General features: G+C 45.4%; 1 protein-coding gene across 1 annotated transcript in view; it reads left to right on the top strand.

Annotated features, from left to right (window-relative positions):
* The window catches only part of Sult1b1 (sulfotransferase family 1B member 1), a 24,066-nt gene extending 10,194 nt beyond the window's left edge, over nucleotides 1-13,872 (top strand). Inside the window, exons 6-7 of the mRNA XM_076546555.1 lie at nucleotides 3,520-3,700; nucleotides 13,650-13,872. Of these exons, the coding sequence (XP_076402670.1) occupies nucleotides 3,520-3,700; nucleotides 13,650-13,771 (303 nt within the window). The 3' untranslated portion in view covers nucleotides 13,772-13,872. The remainder of the gene's footprint in view (nucleotides 1-3,519; nucleotides 3,701-13,649) is intronic.
* The last annotated feature ends 4,397 nt before the right edge of the window (nucleotides 13,873-18,269 follow it).

The following is an 18,269-nucleotide window of genomic DNA, read 5'->3' as shown; positions in this document are numbered from 1 at the left end:
GCACTGGTATGTCTCTCTATGATGAAAAGCCTTTTAATTAAACATTTAAGATGCCATGTTCTCGGATCTCTGAGCAATTGAGGACTGTCTGTCTATTAGGTACATATGGATACACAAACTTTGTTTCTAGTTACTTGTTTTAAGCTTAACTTTGGAAACATGTACAGGGAACTAAGTAAGGCTTATTACTGTAATTAATTATATTACATTCATATACATAGAGTTAAATCCAAGTCACATACACACATATGTGTGCATAATATATATGTATATATACACATATATGTATACACATGTTATATATATACATATATGTATACACACATACACACACACACACACATATATATATATATATATATATATATATATATATATATATATATCAGGAGTTGAATAAATAAAAAAGGAAAACCTTTGGGTGTTGAGCAAGGTGAAGCTGGATTCTCCATCTCTGACTCCCACATTGCTGCAAAGATAAATAGGACATTTAGAGAGGGAGAGCAGACAGATATAAGCAGGTCTTGGAGCAAAGAAAAAGAAAATGGAGAATTCTTTCTTGTTTCCCCTCCTGCCTGGTCCAAGGAATACTGAGGTCCGATTTGATTTGAAAGGCATGGTCAGTGGGTCTCCAAAAGGCATCCCAATGGGGAACTTGGAGGTATATGACACAGTTCCCAAGGATGAGGCATAGGAAGAAGATCCAAAGGCCTGAAATTCCTAGCATTCCAGGAATCAAGGGAGATCAGATTGAGCAGGCAAAAGCTGCTTAGTATGTCATCAGGAAAGCAAAGAACAAGGGCCAAGGGCTGAGTAGGCACAAACTGTTCAGTATGTCATCATGCAAGAACAGGGACTGAGGGCTCTGAGCCTGAAAGAGACACAGTCGCCTGGCACTAGAACTTCAAGAAAAGCCAGAAGGTGGGGAAGAGTACTGTGCTCAAGAAATGAAGTCTCACATTCAGGGTAATTGTCAGAGGTGGGTAGTCCCACCAGAGACCTAATTGCTGATATAGAATAGAAGACAACATCGTTGGTGAATGAGGATGCAGATTCATTGCAGGTGGAAGAGAGTGGGTATGTTGCGGGTGGAGCAGGGGGATGGAGTCCAAGCATGTAGTGGGTACCTTTCAGCGGGCTCTGCCAAGGTCTGCCACTAAACGAACACGCCACGCGCAACAAAGTTAGTGCAAGAGGTTTATTGGGGGAGGAGGGAGAGGAGAATAAAAGGCTGCGTCAGAGTGGAGACCAGAGAAACAGGCAGACAAGAGGAAGAAGAGAGGCAATAGAAAAAAGAAGAGGTAAGAGAAGAGGCGAAGACAACAAGCTCTGCCTGGTGGGCACTTTTAAAGGGTGTCCCATAGCTGATGGTGGAAAGGGATATGGCAACAGGTGATGATGATGTAACTGCTTTGGCTGCAGAGGCAGGCTGCTGCCGAGGCTGCAGAAACCAGCATTGTAATTCTTTAAGGAAAGAAGTAGAGTTAGATATAGAAGGCCCCAGTTTTGTTTTGTTTTGTTTTCTGAGAGAGTTCACTTAATGAAAAGGGAACATGCACCTTAACAGGCTTCATAGCAGGAGCTGAGTAGAGGAACAGGAAGAAAGAACAGAGTGGGGGCTTGGAGTTAAGATAAGAGAAAGTCTGGACATAGGATACTCCCTTCTGTCTGTCCAATCACTGGCAGAAGTTGCAAATGTCCTGTAAAATATCAAGATATAGGGTTCTGGTAAGTGGCCATTTGGATTGATTATCTAAGGGGGATTGGGACCAGATTTGACTGCAAAGGTAGGTAAGTTAAGTCCTGAAGTCCAGTACTAAGTGTAGAGGTCTGGGGTTTTCCAAAAGGTATCCCAAGAGGGAGCTTGGATGTATGGTGGAAGGTGTAGTTCCCATGAGTGAAGTAGAGAAATAAGATCCACAAGCCTGACATTCCTAGTGTCCCATGAATCCAGGGAGACTCAGATTAAGTAGGCACAAGCTGTTCAGTATGTTGTCATGCAAGAATAGGGGTTGAGGGCTCTGAGCCCAAGAGAGATGTGGTCTCCAGGTGCCAGGGATTGAGGGTGGGGCCAAAAGGCAAGAAAGCACGCTCTAGAGAGTAAGCTTCACTTGTGGGAAGTGGTCGGGGTGAGTGTCGGTGAAGAGGGTCAACTGTATTTTTAAAGGAAGTGGTTGGGGGTCCTCCACCTCCAAGAACACCAGAGGGGGGCCAGATGCTCAATAGTCACTCCTACTGGTCCAGGGAAGAGTTTGCACTGACCAGGAGACAGGGACATTATCAATCGTACCAGTGTTGGGTGGAGAGCCCAGTGGTCAGTTAGGTGGAAAGTGAATCTGTTACAGGTAGACTGGGAACAGGATCCTAGTGTGCCTCAGGCCGCCCGTGGGCTGGGCAGGAGGGACCACCAAGAGAGCCTGCCAGAGTCTCAGCACCAATGTTGTAGTTTAAAGGCTGCCGAAGGGCAACTTTGGTGGGTTGGAGCCAAGGGGTACCAGAAAGTCACACCGTGCCACAGAACTTATATGGGTGGTTTATTGGAGGGAGGGAAGGGGGCACTGAAGCAGCCTTTGAGGGTGAGAGTGGCAGGAGAGAGAGAGAGAGAGAGAGAGAGAGAGAGAGAGAGAGAGAGAGAGAGAGAGAGAGAGAGAGAGAGAGAGAGAAAGTGACAGAGAGAGACAGACAGACAGAAAGAGACAGAGACAGACAGACAGACAGACAGACAGACAGAGACAGAGAGAGACAGACAGAAAGAGACAGACAGAGACAGAGAGGTGGGATGGGTTTGCCTTTTATAAGGGGATGTAGCGCATGTGCACAGGGAGTGGCTGTGGCTGATGACTATCCTGTCAGGACCCAGAGCAGGCCAGCGTAAATGCCTGACTGCTAATACTAAGAATTTAAGCTGTTTCTTCTACTGTGCATTGATACCAACATCTTAACATCACAGTAGATGGTACAATTTGTTAAATTCTAAATCATGTCTCTCTATTATAGCTTCAATATGATTTTTTTCAAAATCTTTTGAAATATCAATGAAGATTTAATTGCCTAATTGAGAGTTGTAAACATTAAGCTCATGCTATTCTATAAACTGAAATGAGATCATGACTGTTGGTTAAGTTTTATAATGATGTTTGTGTGTGTCTGTCTGTGTATGGGAGTGCATATGCTCTTAGAGGCCAGTGGAGCCTGCTCCCGGAAGCTGGAAGTCAGAGGCTGTGGTATATACTACATGGGGACTGGGAACCAACGTGTCCTCTGAAAGAGCAGTGTGTGCTCTTAACCACTGAGCTGTCTCCCCGGCTCATTCATTTGTTTGTTGAATTAGTGTCTTTCTGTGTAGTGCAGCAGACCTTGAGGCTTTAATCTTTCTTCCCCAAACTCCTGAATACAGAAGTTTACATATACAGACTCAATCATAAGAATGTAATTATAAAAGCTGCACCATTTTGTAAATTGTGTGAGTGGTTTACATGTTTGTTATTTCCTTGCATTCACCATCTCACTCACTGACAGAACCCAAAGGAAGAAATCAAAAAGATTGCCAGCTTTCTAGGCAAGACCTTGGACAAGGAGACCTTGGACAGGATCATCCATCACACCTCTTTTGAAATGATGAAGGACAACCCCCTGGTCAATTATACCCATTTGCCCCCATCAATGATGGATCACAGCAAGTCCCCTTTCATGCGAAAAGGTAAAAGTTTGCTGAATGTAATTCCCAACTTTAATTTCTTATGAAGAGCCAGTTCTGTGATTTCTACTGTTTCATTAACTTTTTTAAGTATCAGTTCTTTGTAGGAAATCAATGAAAATTGAAAGCATATATAGTCAAAAGGTGCTTTATTAGGTTCAATCTTACAAAGAAAAATAATGTACATAGTTATAGGGGTTTGATAAATAATTTTCTTCTTATTTACTATTCTAAATATAATTGACTTTCACAATTATCATGCAATTTCATGTTTGTCTTTCTACTCCATTCTGTAAATAGGCATAGACCCTTTTCTTTTCCCAATGGTAGTTTATCTAGTAAAATTCAACTTCTTTAAGTCTCATATAATTTAGAAAATTCTTGTATAATATTAGAGGAACCAGCCTCAATATTATACTGAAAGACCCCCGAAGGCAGTCTTCCCTCTGGAGAGACCCTCGCCCAGAGATCACACGAGACCACAAGTCAGATGCAAACAGCAAGAGGCTTTATTCAGGAACACGGGTACCCGGGGCAACACAGTCCCTCAAGAAGCTCAAGAGACTGGCGCGCCCCCGGGCTGGAGCGGAGGGTTTTTATGGGGTCGGGCAGCAGGAGCACGAGGAGGGCGGGTTCAAACTCAGGGCAACTCATGGTTTACAGGGCTCTGATTGGACGATTCAAATGAGGCCGGGTTCAAACTCAGGGCAGCTCGTGGTTTTTCCCCGAGCTTGACACGCCTGCTGCCTGGCTCCAAGTTGTTTTTCTGACCTTTAGTACCCTTTTCTGGGGCCAGGAGGCCGGCTGTAGACACCCTGCGCTTTTCAGACCTTACTTGAAATGGCGTTAGGCTAAGCTAGTATGCTGGGATCTTTCATTCCCCCATTTTCTTATCTCAGGGAATGGAATCCTCCATTCATGGGGAAGAATAGGGATGTGGCTCCATTTCCACCTGGTTGAGTCGTTGGTATTGTTGGGTCAATACCAAGGTCTGAACAATAGAAACACGTTCCCTGATAAATTGGTCCTTGTCCTGACACCTCGGAGATTGTAAGCTTATGCTGAGGTGTTGAGGCACATCCTGATGGGGGTGAAGAGGAATTGGTGAAACTTCCAACTACAGCCACCCCCTCATAATAGGGAGGTGTGGAAACTAGGCATAACCAGCACTCCTGAGTCCGATTTGGGCTGGTAACATTGAGGGCTGAGTAAGCGCCCTCTATAAGATTCAATAGCCGGTCTCCCGTACCGGGTCTGGGTGGTTGGAGGGTGACTGGGGTTACAGCGGCATTCGGAGCCGTGCTTGGGCGAATGACCGAATTGGGTCGGGTGGTAGCCCTCGGGGGTGCTGGAGCAGGTAAAGAGGGGCGCTTTTGGTCAGCGAGAACCTGGTTGGGGCCTATAGAGGCGGAGGGCTCCTCAATTTTAAGTTTAATCATAAAGGTAAATCCCTGGTCCTGTCCTGTCATGAAAAATCTAAGTCCCCATGTTTTTCCTTTAATCCAATCTTGTGCCGTCCCCCTTCCTTTCTGAGTAAAGGATATGTTTAGGGGGTTGCAGATGAAGTTTATACAGGGGCCCTCCCCCTCCCAGTATGTACTAAGCTCGCCTGGGAAACCCCAACAATGTGCTCGGGTGAGTGGGCGCCATGTGCGGCTTTCCCCTTGGGTAGTCCTTTTTACCCTAATGAGGTCCCAAGTGGACGAAGGCTTCCAATAGGTATTGCCAGTTGTTTCACATCCCCATGCTTTACAGAAGTAACTTTCATAACCCCCACATTGGCTAATCAGCTTTCTGTCCCTACCATCCCGGGGGCAGACGTAGAAGGATAGTTGTGACAGGGCTGCCCTGGCTTCAGGGTGGCCACATCCGTATCTCCCGTCACTACATTTGCAAGTTCCCTTACCATCCTGACAGACGTCTGGTGCTCTGGGGTTCATGGGGTCAGTGGTAGGGATGTCCCAGTCCTCTGACCCTGCTGCTAATTGGCAGAGATCTGGATGTGAGTTAGGCCACCATGTAAAGGGGGTGTGAAAGGCGGTCGTTTGCCAGACTGTCTCCCCAGTTTGTGAGATGACCTGCCAAGTGAGCCTCTTAGCTAGGTGCGGGCTCTCTGCCGCCCTAGTCCCCTGGGGGTAGGTAGAGATTAAGAGGAGGGGGAGGAAGAGGAGCCGCGGGCGCAGCAATCCCGTCGACCTTGAGTGCAGTGGGGGTGGTCAGCAAGACAGTGTAGGGCCCCTTGCACCGTGATTCCAGGTTTTTTTTGGTCTGGTGTCGTCGGACCCAAACGGAGTCCCCGATCTAGAAGGGGTGGGGCACCACCGGCTTGTCCAGCTGCTCCTGATAAGCCTTGGCCAGGGGCTTCCAGACCTCCCTCTGCACCAACTGGAGGGCTTGAAGATGTGCCTCTAAAGTAGGGGTGGTGGCAAAAGAGGAAATATCAGGATGGAGAAAGTTTACAACAGGAGGTGGGGCCCCATATATGATCTCAAAAGGGGTTAGGCCGTGTGGGCCAGGAGTATTTCGGGCTCGATAGAGAGCCAAGGGAAGTAGGAGCACCCAATCTCTAGTGCCAGTTGCAAGCGTTAATTTGGTTAGAGTCTCCTTAATTGTTCTATTAGCTCGTTCTACCTGTCCTGAGCTCTGGGGGCGGTATGCACAATGGAGTTTCCAATCAACCCCCAATAGTTTGGCCACCTTCTGACTTACCTGGGAGACGAAGGCAGGCCCGTTATCCGACCCCAATATTTTGAGGCATCCCATACCTGGGGAAGATTTCTTCCAACAGTTTCTTTGTTACCACGTTAGCCGTCTCATTCTTGGTTGGAAATGCCTCGATCCATCCAGAAAAGGTGTCCACGAAGACCAGGAGATAGAGTACTTCTGTCAAGTCTATTTCCCAATGAACACCAGGACGATGGCCTCTTTGGCGGGCCCCCTTGTTTAGATGAACCTTTCCTGCATTGACTTGAGCACAGGCTGGGCAGGTGGAAGTTACCTGCTGGAGTACCTGATCCTGGTTCAGCAGCACTGCTCAGGTGTTTTCTCTGTCTAATAAGGTCTTTATCTTGTTTTTGCTCAAATGGGTCAATGCCTGTCTTCTTTGTTCCCAGTCCACCCCCATTTTCTTTGCTAGCTCATGGTCTTCTGGGCTATAGGGCACGGGGTCTCTCTCAGGCTGTGGTCCTGAAATTTACCCGGTCTGAATCCAGCAGTAAGGCCTGATAGTTAGTCATTCTGGCGTTAGAAAGCCATCTGTCCGGTGGTTGTCGGGAGTAATACAACAATGGCTGCCACCATGCGGAGGCATGGAGGCCATCCTGTAGCCATCGGGTCCAATCTCTTGGACAAGCACGCTACAGGTCTCCTCCAAGGTCCCAGTCTTTGCATCAGTGCCCCCTTGGCAACACCTGAGTTCTCATTCACAAACAGCTCAAAGGGCTTGGTTAGATCTGGCGGACCCAGAGCCGGGGCCTCGAGTAAGGCCTTTTTGATCTGTTGAAACGCTTTCCGATGTTTCTCTTCCCATTGGAACATGGTCCCTGGTTTGGTGAGGGGGTATAATGGGGCTGCCAGTTCGGCAAAGCCAGGAATCCAAAGGCGGCAGTACCCAGCCGTAGTTAGTCATTCTCGAACTCGGTGGGGGTTCCGAGGAGGGGGGATGGAGATTATCGTCTCCTGTCCCCGGTTTCTTAACAGGCAAGAGAGGGGCGTCCCAAGGTGATTGGCAGGGCTTTAACACCCCTTGGTCCAGGAGCCTCCGAATATGGGGCTTGATCCCCTCATGAGCTTCCCGTGACATTGGGTATTGTCTGATTGAAACAGGAGTCGCGGAGGCCTTTAGTGAGATCATCAGCGGTGGCTTCTTGGGGCAGTCTCGGGCCCAGTGTCCCTTCTTCTTACAGTAAGCTCATTGATCTTTATCAAGGGGTGGCCTCCTTCGCTCTCCCCACCTATCTCCCTCTCTCCGCTGTCCCTGAGACACAACGGCGGCCAAAACATTTTTTATCTCCCTATGTTGTTTCTTGTCCCTTTCCTCACATTTCTGCCATCTCCTTTCCTCACGCTCCTCAGGAGTTTCTCTCTTACTGAACACTTTCTCTGCTTCCTTCAATAAATCTGGCAAACCTAGCACTTGCAAACTTTCCAACCGCTGCAATTTGGTTCGGATATCTGAGCTAGACTGGTATCTGGATCATACGGAGTGTACATCCTATAAGCCTCCTTCAGCTTCTCTAAAAATGCAGCGGGTGATTCTTTTTTTCCTTTCCTTTCCTTTCCTTTCCTTTCCTTTCCTTTCCTTTCCTTTCCTTTCCTTTCCTTTCCTTTCTTTTCCTGAGCCAAATTGGTAGGCCTTTTGGCGGCCGCTCGGAGACCCGCTAAGAGCAACTGGCGATAGAGACGTAGATGCTCCCTACCTTCAGGTGTCTTGAAGTTCCAGTCTGGGCGGGTCAAGGGAAAGGCGGCATCGATGATATTTGGGAGTTGGGTTGGCCTCCCGTCATCGCCCGGAACCTGCTTCCAGGCCTCCGGGAAAACTCTCTGCTTTTCTTCTTCCTCCGAGTCCCCAGCAAGCGGGGTCATCATGGGGGGGGGGCGGCCGCCGGGGAGGTAGCGGCCGGCGCCGTGACAGGAGGCGCCGCGAGTGCAGCCGCCGGGGTTGCGGCCGGCGCCGTGACAGGAGGCGCCGCGAGCGCAGCCGCCGGGATCGCGGCCGGCGCCGTGACAGGAGGCGCCACGAGCGCAGCCGCTGAGGTGGTCGCGGCTGGCGCCATGACAGGAGGCGCCGCGAGCGCAGCCGCTGAGGTGGTCGCGGCTGGCGCCGTGACAGGAGGCGCCGCAAGCGCAGCCGCTGAGGTGGTCGCGGCTGGCGCCGTGACAGGAGGCGCCGCAAGCGCAGCCGCTGAGGTGGTCGCGGCTGGCGCCGTGACAGGAGGCGCCGCAAGTGCAGCCGCTGAGGTGGTCCCGGCTGGCGCCGTGACAGGAGGCGCCGCGAGCGCAGCCGCTGAGGTGGTCGCGGCTGGCGCCGTGACAGGAGGCGCCGCGAGCGCAGCCGCTGAGGTGGTCGCGGCTGGCGCCGTGACAGGAGGCACCGCGAGCGCAGCCGCCAGGATCGCGGCTGGCGCCGTGACAGGAGGCGCCGCGAGCGCAGCCGCCGGGATCGCGGCTGGCGCCATGACAGGAGGCGCCGTGCCTGGATGGAGAAGGATTAGACACAGAACGCAAAACAAACCGACACCACAAACAAGAAACAGTTTCGCTGCGCGGCTCCGGTGTAAAACCGAAAGCAAAAACTCAGATGGGGACACGGAGTGTTTGAATTCTCCGTCCCCTGCCAGCACCACGTATCCTTCTGATACGGGGGTGGCCCCGAAAAACCGTGCCCCAGAGGGGACTTCCCGTGCCCCCGAAGGGGACTTCAGAGACCCGTGGAACGTCTTCCAGGGTCGCAGTGGCGAAGTCCGAGCTCGTCAGCTCCTTCAGCCCCACTGACTCCAGACCGATTCAGGCGCGCAAACAGACAACACTCTGACAGGACAGAAACGACATACACCAAGGCCGGCTTACCTCCTGACAGTGGGTCGGTGGTCCCGAGGCGGGGGGTCTCTAATCCCGGACGAGCCCCCAAATGAAAGACCCCCGAAGGCAGTCTTCCCTCTGGAGAGACCCTCGCCCAGAGATCACACGAGACCACAAGTCAGATGCAAACAGCAAGAGGCTTTATTCAGGAACACGGGTACCCGGGGCAACACAGTCCCTCAAGAAGCTCAAGAGACTGGCGTGCCCCCGGGCTGGAGCGGAGGGTTTTTATAGGGTCGGGCAGCAGGAGCACGAGGAGGGCGGGTTCAAACTCAGGGCAACTCATGGTTTACAGGGCTCTGATTGGACGATTCAAATGAGGCCGGGTTCAAACTCAGGGCAGCTCGTGGTTTTTCCCCGAGCTTGACACGCCTGCTGCCTGGCTCCAAGTTGTTTTTCTGACCTTTAGTACCCTTTTCTGGGGCCAGGAGGCCGGCTGTAGACACCCTGCGCTTTTCAGACCTTACTTGAAATGGCGTTAGGCTAAGCTAGTATGCTGGGATCTTTCAATACATCCCAGGGGCTCAGGAGAGAGAACTACTAACGGCGAGGACTATTATCAGGAAATATAATTTCAGCACACCGAGTTCTATAGTCCACTTGTTTTAATTCCTCTGGCATAACATCCTTTATACACAGCTTCAGTTCTGTTCTCATGTCTAGCTCCTTTCTTGCCTGATTTCTCTCTATATATATCTACTGTCCCCTCTATGTTCTATCTTAATTCCTTCATATAGTTCTGACCCTTCTAGGTTCTCATCCATCTTGTTCTTTCCCATATCATCTCCTCTCCCGTCTCCTTCTCTCTCATCTGGCTCTTCCTCATCTTCCATCTCGTTCCTCTAGTACTCTCCTGTAGCCCTTCAATCTACTTCTTCCCCATCTCAGTTTGTTCCTCTCAAGTTCTTACCCATCTCATTCTTCCATTCTCTTCTCTCTTCCTTCTCCTGTCCTCTGCTTTACAGTTATATATCTCCCCAAAATCACAATCCTCCCCTCCACCCAGGACACTCAGCCTGAACTTCCTCAGGCAGTGATTGTCCACTATCAGGATCAAATGGAGGGTTGATAAGAATTACAAAGAGGGGCACTAGTTGTTAATTACCATTTGTGACCCAAAGGGGAAGTGACTAATGAATTAACTAAAGGCTAAATATGGGTAACATCTAAGAAGAGGGATCTTACGTGCACAACTAAAACCTTAAATGTGTTTGGTAAAGGATGTTAAAAATCTATAAGTTGCTAGGTCAATGGGAGAAAATAAAACTGTCTTCTTTTTTCCTGTGGCTCCTATCTGTTCAAGCTGTCTGTCGTTTACTGCAGGGTGGGGAAAAGTGTGCTCAATCTCTAGGCAACCTGTGTACAGCTAGATGCCTCTGGTGATAGCTAAAGGGAGATCTGGAACTGGAGGTAAGGTTTGGGAAAAGAGAAAGTAAGGCTTAATTTGCACATCCGCCAGGCCTTCTCAAACAGGTAGCTTGGATGCTTAAGTCTGTTCTTAGAGAGTACAGAGGTATCTCTGATAAGGTACTTTCCTCCATCCGGTGATGGACCTGGCCAGATGCTACCAATAATGATAATTACAGGGAGGCTTGAACTGGGAGTCCTGGCTGAGCATAGCTGTTAGCACAGAAGTTTATCTAAATATTCCTAGAAGTGGTTAGGTAAGTAGTTAGAGGTCTATAAAGTTAGTAAGGCTGTAAGAAAGGAGGGCCTAAGCTAAATTGTGTAAAACTATTACTTAGTGTCCACCTGGCCTAGGCGGCGTCCTCTTGTGAATTTACTGTAAGTCAGGAGACTTGTACGTGGGCTGCTATCACTTGTTAGTCTTTGGAAGTTGGGCGCCCCCCTGGGTGGTGTCTCCTTGTGGAATTTAAGTCAGGAGACTTTCAGGTGGGCTGTTATCATTGTTAATCTTTGGCAGTTGGGCGTCCACCTGGGTGGTGTTTCCTGTAGTCCTTGAAAGTGGCTAAGGGAGATAACTGGTCCCAGAGAAAGCCTTTCCTGAGGCTGTTCTCCAAATACCTGGAATGTGTATGTCCAGAGAGTGATCAGTCTACACTGTTAGTCCTTCTTAGGGGAAAGTCAATTGGGAAAACTATGAAGGCACACATGATTTTCATAACAGAAGACAGCTGATATATAACAAGCCAAGTAACACCAAAAACTCCTTGGGATTTGGCTTCCTCTGGAGGAATTCCCTGATCCCTCCAGGTAGTGACTTTGCCATAACCAGCTGAGTTCTTATGATATATTTCTGCGGCCCGCAGCAGAAAATCATTTTCATTTTTTATGAAGACATTCACCAAAAAGAACTTTCTTTTCCTTATGGGATTTTTTTTTCCTCTTTACAGATCCTATCTGAATTACAGGAAGTAGAGTCCAAATTTAACTTAGCAGAGTATGGAATTCACTGTTGAAATTTTTTGAATACTATGAAGCTAATCATATGTATTATGGCTTCTTATAAATAGTCAATTTCAAGAATACTAAATCAATGCACTTCATAAATTAACTTAAAAAATTAGATGTTTCATTCTTTCTAATGCCAACTGCTATTTTATTATTGTTTATTATTTATAGCTACAGAGGAATATGACTCTCTTTTGTGCTGGTATATAAAAATAACTTCAGGAATATGTGTGGACATAGACATACAATCAAAACAATTTTGAAAAGCATTATAGTATGATATTTTAATTGCAATTTTAATCTTACTAAAGTATCAGGTTGTTTTAGTGTTAAATTTATTTGGAAAACACTACATTTGGCTCCAAAGATAATTTCTAATATAACAGAACAAAGAAAAGCATCATTATTATTATTCTAATTTGGTACAAAATGACTTACGTATATGCATATTCATTTATATTCGTGTAAAGATTGTCTGACAGAGCTTTAAAAACAATCTCTTTTATTAAAGCAGTCAAATTCAGTCATGTCATTGAATGTAATTTCCCGAAGAGTTTAACTCCAGTCATATGAAGATGGATGCGATCTTTCATATTAGCTCAAATACTGATGAGCAGAGCAAAGGAGCTTCTTCTCTGGAACTGATGTTTTGTGCAACTTCATCATGGAAGAATACAGGCTAATGTGACAACTGTAAAGTCTTTACATCTCCTGTAGAAGAAGAAAATAACATGTCCTGTGGTTAGACCGATCCAAGGTTTATCCAGGCTATAATGCTGTCTAAATCAATGACATCAAACACATCAACTAGCCAGCCAAAGTTCTGCTTGCGTCATTGACAAAATATGTAAAGCAAATACTTATGGTATAAAATTTGAGAAAACAACTGCATGAAATGATATGTAACAATTTAAAATACTTTCTAAGCAGAAATTATACACATATGTCTAATATTGGTGGCTATTGTCTAGATTCATTTGTTCATTCATTCAGTTGAAGAAGTGCATGTTTATTCAACAACTCACATATAGTCATATAGTACAGGCTCCTCATGAATACCTGCATGAGTTATTCAAACATTCAAAGTCATATGTTTGTCTCAAGATAGCCCAGGAGATTTATGTGTTTGTCTTTAATGTTATTCTCACCTAAAATACAAATGAAGTATAAATTTTGTGAATTGGGGGACAAGTATCTTCCAATTATCACAGAATTCTCATTTGTAAATTCCAGGAAGTTAAACTCATCTGTTTCCCATTTGAGAGCTCTTTTAGATGATGAACAGTTCTTTGTAGAGACTTTATGTCTATTCGAGAGAATGAAATGCACTCTTACTACTGAAGATTGAGCTATAACTCCATGACCCAGGACAGTCAACAAAATATAAGATCTCCTTTATGAAACAGTATACTTCTTGAGAATTTAGATAGGAAAATTATCTCTCTCAAAATAACTCTTGAAATATGAGCTCTGTGCTTAGGTATAAGTTTGTTTTTTTGTTTTTTTGTTTTTTTTTTTTTTTTTTGGTTTTTCGAGACAGGGTTTCTCTGTGTAGCTTTGCGCCTTTCCTGGAGCTCACTTGGTAGCCCAGGCTGGCCTCGAACTCACAGAGATCCTCCTGCCTCCGCCTCCCGAGTGCTGGGATTAAAGGCGTGCGCCACCAACGCCCGGCATAAGTTTGTTTTTTTACCAACAATAATGTTTAAGTTTTAATGGATGCCTTAAAATAGTCATATTTATTCAACAGGAAATTATTTTTAAAGCTCCATCAGACAAAATTTATATCAGGATAAATGTATATGCATATATACCAGTCGTCTTTGTTTCAAATTAGAATATCTTTGAAACTAAATGCCGTGTTTTCAAATTCATTCCTTAAGTACCCAGCCTTTCCCTTGGTGAATATTAACTTTTCCTTATAATTCATATATTATTCTTTCATGTGTTCTTGTTATTTTAGGTGTTGTTGGTGACTGGAAAAATTACTTCACAGTGGCCCAAAATGAGAAATTTGATGCTGTCTATAAGAAGGAAATGTCTGGAACAACACTTAAGTTCTGCACAGAGATTCAAAGCACTTAAGCTGCAACTTGAAATAGTAACTTGACCGAGAAGTCAAATAAATTTGTGAAGGAGAAATAAATATGCTTTTAAAACACTGATTAAATATGACCTACACATGCCTCAGCAAGTAATTTTTCAAATTATCTAGAGCCAAGCTCTTTTGTTATTTTATTTTTCAAAGGGTATGTCTGCACCCTTGGGTGACTACCGAATTGAAGAAATAGTATTTTTGAAGAAAATCGCTGGTCTTGGTTTTTCATAACATGGATATGGGTATGAAACTTGCATTCATATTCCTAGGAACATTGCAGAGGAGACTGCACTTTTCTATTCAGTCTCCCGCATAGCAGTATTTAGAATTGTTCCCCTTGCCGTAGAAACAGTCTGCCTGGTTGCACATGGGCTGCATTTTACACTTGCCCTGTTTTCTCTTTCCTGAATACCTGCTCCAGGACACTGTGCTCCCTGGCTATCTACAGGTTTTCATGCTGTTATGTGAGCCATTACTCATCCTTCTGCCATGGTTCTATTTGGATAACACAGTTCATGTCCCAGATCTAATAACTGAGATTTTGGAAATAGTTTTCTATATTTTATCTTATTTCTAAGTCTCCATGTAACAGGAATCTTAAAAGGTCTTATTAATTAAATCAAACCTAAGCAGAACAAGCCACAGCTACCTCACCTTGCCAATTTCTAAGCTCATTCTGTTTCCTCAGACTGGATACCTCTCAGCTGAACTATGTGTGCTGTTCCAAAGCCTAAAAGCTTAACCAGATAAAAGCTTCTAGTTTCTGGTCTTCACATCTTATATACTTTTCTGCTTTCTGCCATCACTCCCTGGGATTAAAGATTCACTTCTTGGGATTAAAGGCATGAATCACCATGCCTGGCTATTTCCATTGTGGCCTTGAACTCACAGAGATCCATGCCTCCAAAAATCTAGGATTAAAGGTGTGAGCGCCACCATTTTCTAGCCTCTGTATCTAGTGACTGTTCTGTTCTGACCCCAGGTAAGTTTATTAGGGTGCACAATATTTTGGGGAACACAATACCACCACATTCAATGAGTGAAAGGCTTACATTATTCTGTTTAGAACTCTTCTCTTGGGACTTGAGCTTATCTCTGAGAGTTTGCTCAGGGTCTATAATCAATTTCCCCCTCTCTGGGGGGTCCTCTCAACCAACCCTTTTGCATTTCCCAGAACCATCTATCACTGTGTTGCTTAGATTACCCAAACCTGAGTATATTTGGATCCAACAATACTACTGAAAGACCCCAGCATACTTGCTTAGCCTAACGCCATTTTGAGCAAGGCCTGAAAAGTACGGGGAAAGTTCAGTTAGAGGACATGGGCACAGGAACAAACAGGGTATCTGCGGTCGGCCACCTGGCCCCAGAACAGGGAACTAAAAGGTCAGAAAAACAACTTGTACCCTAGATAAGAGCCAAGTCAGCAGGCGTGTCGAGCTCGGGGAAAAACCACGAACTGTCCTGAGTTTGAACCTGGCCTCATATGAATCGTCCAATCAGAACCCTGTAAACCATGCTTCTCGCTTCTGTACCCACCCTTCTGCTGCCCGACCCTATAAAAACCCTCCACTCCAACCCGTCGGCGCGCCAGTCTCTTGAGCCTCTTGAGTGACTGTGTCGCCCCGGGTACCCGTGTTCCTGAATAAAACCTCTTGCTGTTTGCATCTGACTTATGGTCTCGGTGTGATCTCTGGGCGGGGGTCTCTCCAGAGGGAAGACTACCTTCGGGGGTCTTTCATTACTTTCATTTCATAAGATCAAATTTATACTGCAGATGAAATCTTCCCAATCTAGTGCCCAAAGGTAGAGTTTCTAGTCTGAGAAAATCTATCCTGTCAACAGACAGAGGTGAGGGATACATAGAACAACCACTGGATAGATGCCTCCTTGAACAATTTGTTTCTCAACTCCAAATTTGTCTTGGACAAGATTGTACATAAGTCCTTCTTTAGACAGGTTTTCTGCCTGTAGGTTATATCAACCTACGTCAAATTGCATCCAGACTGTCTGCAGTTTAAAGCTGGTTGAGGTGCTCTGGATTTCTCCCTTACCTGTTTAAGGGATGGAGGGTTTGTTTACATTATAGTCACACCCTCAACCATAGTTGCGATGGGAAGTAGTTGAAGTATCATTATTTTACAAGTGAGCTATAGCTATAACAGGTCTCTGCTTCAATCCCAGCAAAGAAGCATTCCAGTGCCAAATGCAAACCCCTAGAAGAGACACATCTCTGGTTATGGAGATAGTTGCTTCATAGAATGCTTTATAAATGTTTTTCAAGTTATGAAACATGTGTTCTAATGCTTAGAAATATTTTTTTAGATGTTAAATGGAATATTTGGTGGTATTGAACAATAATTTCACTTCCTAGAATGGTAGTTCTCAACCTGTGGGTTGTCACCTTTTGGCAGTTGAATGACCCTTTCATGGGGGTCTCCTAAGATCATATGCATTTTTACATTTACATTATGATTCATAACAGTAGCAAAATTACAGTTACGAAGTAGCAATGAAAATAATTTTATGGTTAGGGGGTCACAACATGAGTGGCACAGCATTAGGAAGGCTAAGAACCAGTGTTATAGAATACTTTTCTTAAAAAAGACAATAAGCTGAACCAGCACATACTTATTTGCCTTATTATCATTACTAAGTGAGTGTGACAGATTCTGATACAGCACCCAGTTACTAGAAAAAAAGTAAGCATATTTCTTTACCTTTCAGTTACCATTATGATGCTTTATTTTGTTTTCTTATTCACCAATTTCCAAGCAGAAATAAGAATTACATTCTATGGTGATATTTTATTTGTACTGAAATGTGATTTTATTTGTATGTTAATAAATACAGTTGCTTGGGGGTCAGATCTAATAGCAAGCCATAGCAGAAGCTGGGTGGTGGTGGTGCACGCCTTTAATCCCATCACTTGGGAGGCAGAGCTAGGCAGATCTCTGTGTGTTCAAGGATACAGCCAGCATGGAGACATACACCTTTAATCTCAATACCAACCGTAGAAGACCTGGAGGTCTGTATAGATGGGCAGTGACGAGAAAGTCATGTGGTTGGGTTTACAACCAATGAGAAGGCAGAATAGAAAGTCAATAAAAAGGAGGAGGACAGCATCAGCAGTGAAGGGTAAGGTTTTTAACCCTTAGCTACTGCTCTGACCTCTTGGGCTTTCATCTCTGCCTTGGCTCTGTGTTTCTTATTTAACAAGACCGTTAATCTACACCGTTAATCTACGTCTGGCACCCAATGTTTATGGCACGTACAGCCCCGCTCAGACCTGAGCTACACATAGCCGCTTGTGGCGACTTGGCAGACCGCCAGCTCCCCAGTTCCCCAGCTGGGACCTAGCTCGGCCTATCATAGCTACAAGCGGGAGCTGCTTGCTTAAAGCCGATGCTACAAACAACTCAGGCCTGCCCTGGTGGAGCTACCGCTAATTGAGTCTTATGACCAAGATGATATGTGGATAGGAGAAGCAATTTCAAGAGGTTTGAGGAATGTCAGATGTTTTGGATGTGGAAAGCAAGGACATTTGAAAAGGGACAGTAAACAGGTCATTCCTAGAAACAATGTTTCTTCAAGGAACAATGGCAACAGAATGCCCCTTCCTTCTGGAGTATGCAGAAGGTGTGGTAAGGGAAAACACTGGACCAAGGAATGTAGATCAACAAGGGACAGGCCAGGTAATCTTTTGCCTTGGTCTCCGGGAAACTCCCAGAGGGGCCTCAGGAAGGCCCCCATAGCAAATACAGTTCAGACCTTTCCTGAAGTCATAGAGGAAACCCCTATTCAGAGCAATTAAATAACCAAATGCCTGTTGGAATACACCAGGTTGCTCGGGATGATGAAACAGAGAGAATAGAAAATTCAGGAGAAAACATAAAGAAAAATTTTTGGCAAACTTCTATAAATGAACAAAGACCAAAATTAACACTATGAATAAATGGAGTTTTGTTGTCTGATCTGATCTGTGCTGATGTTACCATAATTGTACCAGAATTTTGGCATCCAACTTGGCCTCTTCAGGAGGTAAACGTTCAACTGTTAGGAATTGGAACATTATCTCAAGTGAAACAGAGTGCAAGATGGCTCAAATGTATAGGTCCAGAAGGACAGAGAGGAAAATTAAAACCATATGTGGCTAACATAACTATGAACCTGTGGGGTCGAGACTTGTTGCAGCAATGGAATACTCAGATTAACATCCCTCCAATCTCAGAAAGAAATCATAAACTAGCACATGTTACTGAGAGAAATATTAGAAGATATTTTTCTAATGAGTGGTCACCAGCCATCCATATTATACAAGAACAGGGCACAACAACTGATGATCTTCCAAAGACACCAACAGTTCTACCTTTAAAATGGTTAACAGACAAGCCTATATGGGTTCAGCAATGGCCTTTAACAACAGAGAAACTCCAGGCTTTAGAAGAGCTGGTAGAAGAACAGTTAAATGCTCAGCATATTGAA

This window comes from Peromyscus maniculatus, chromosome 10 (assembly GCF_049852395.1).
Source record: "Peromyscus maniculatus bairdii isolate BWxNUB_F1_BW_parent chromosome 10, HU_Pman_BW_mat_3.1, whole genome shotgun sequence".
NCBI classification, from domain to species: Eukaryota; Metazoa; Chordata; class Mammalia; order Rodentia; family Cricetidae; genus Peromyscus; species Peromyscus maniculatus.
This window is presented reverse-complemented; position numbering and strand designations above follow the sequence as displayed.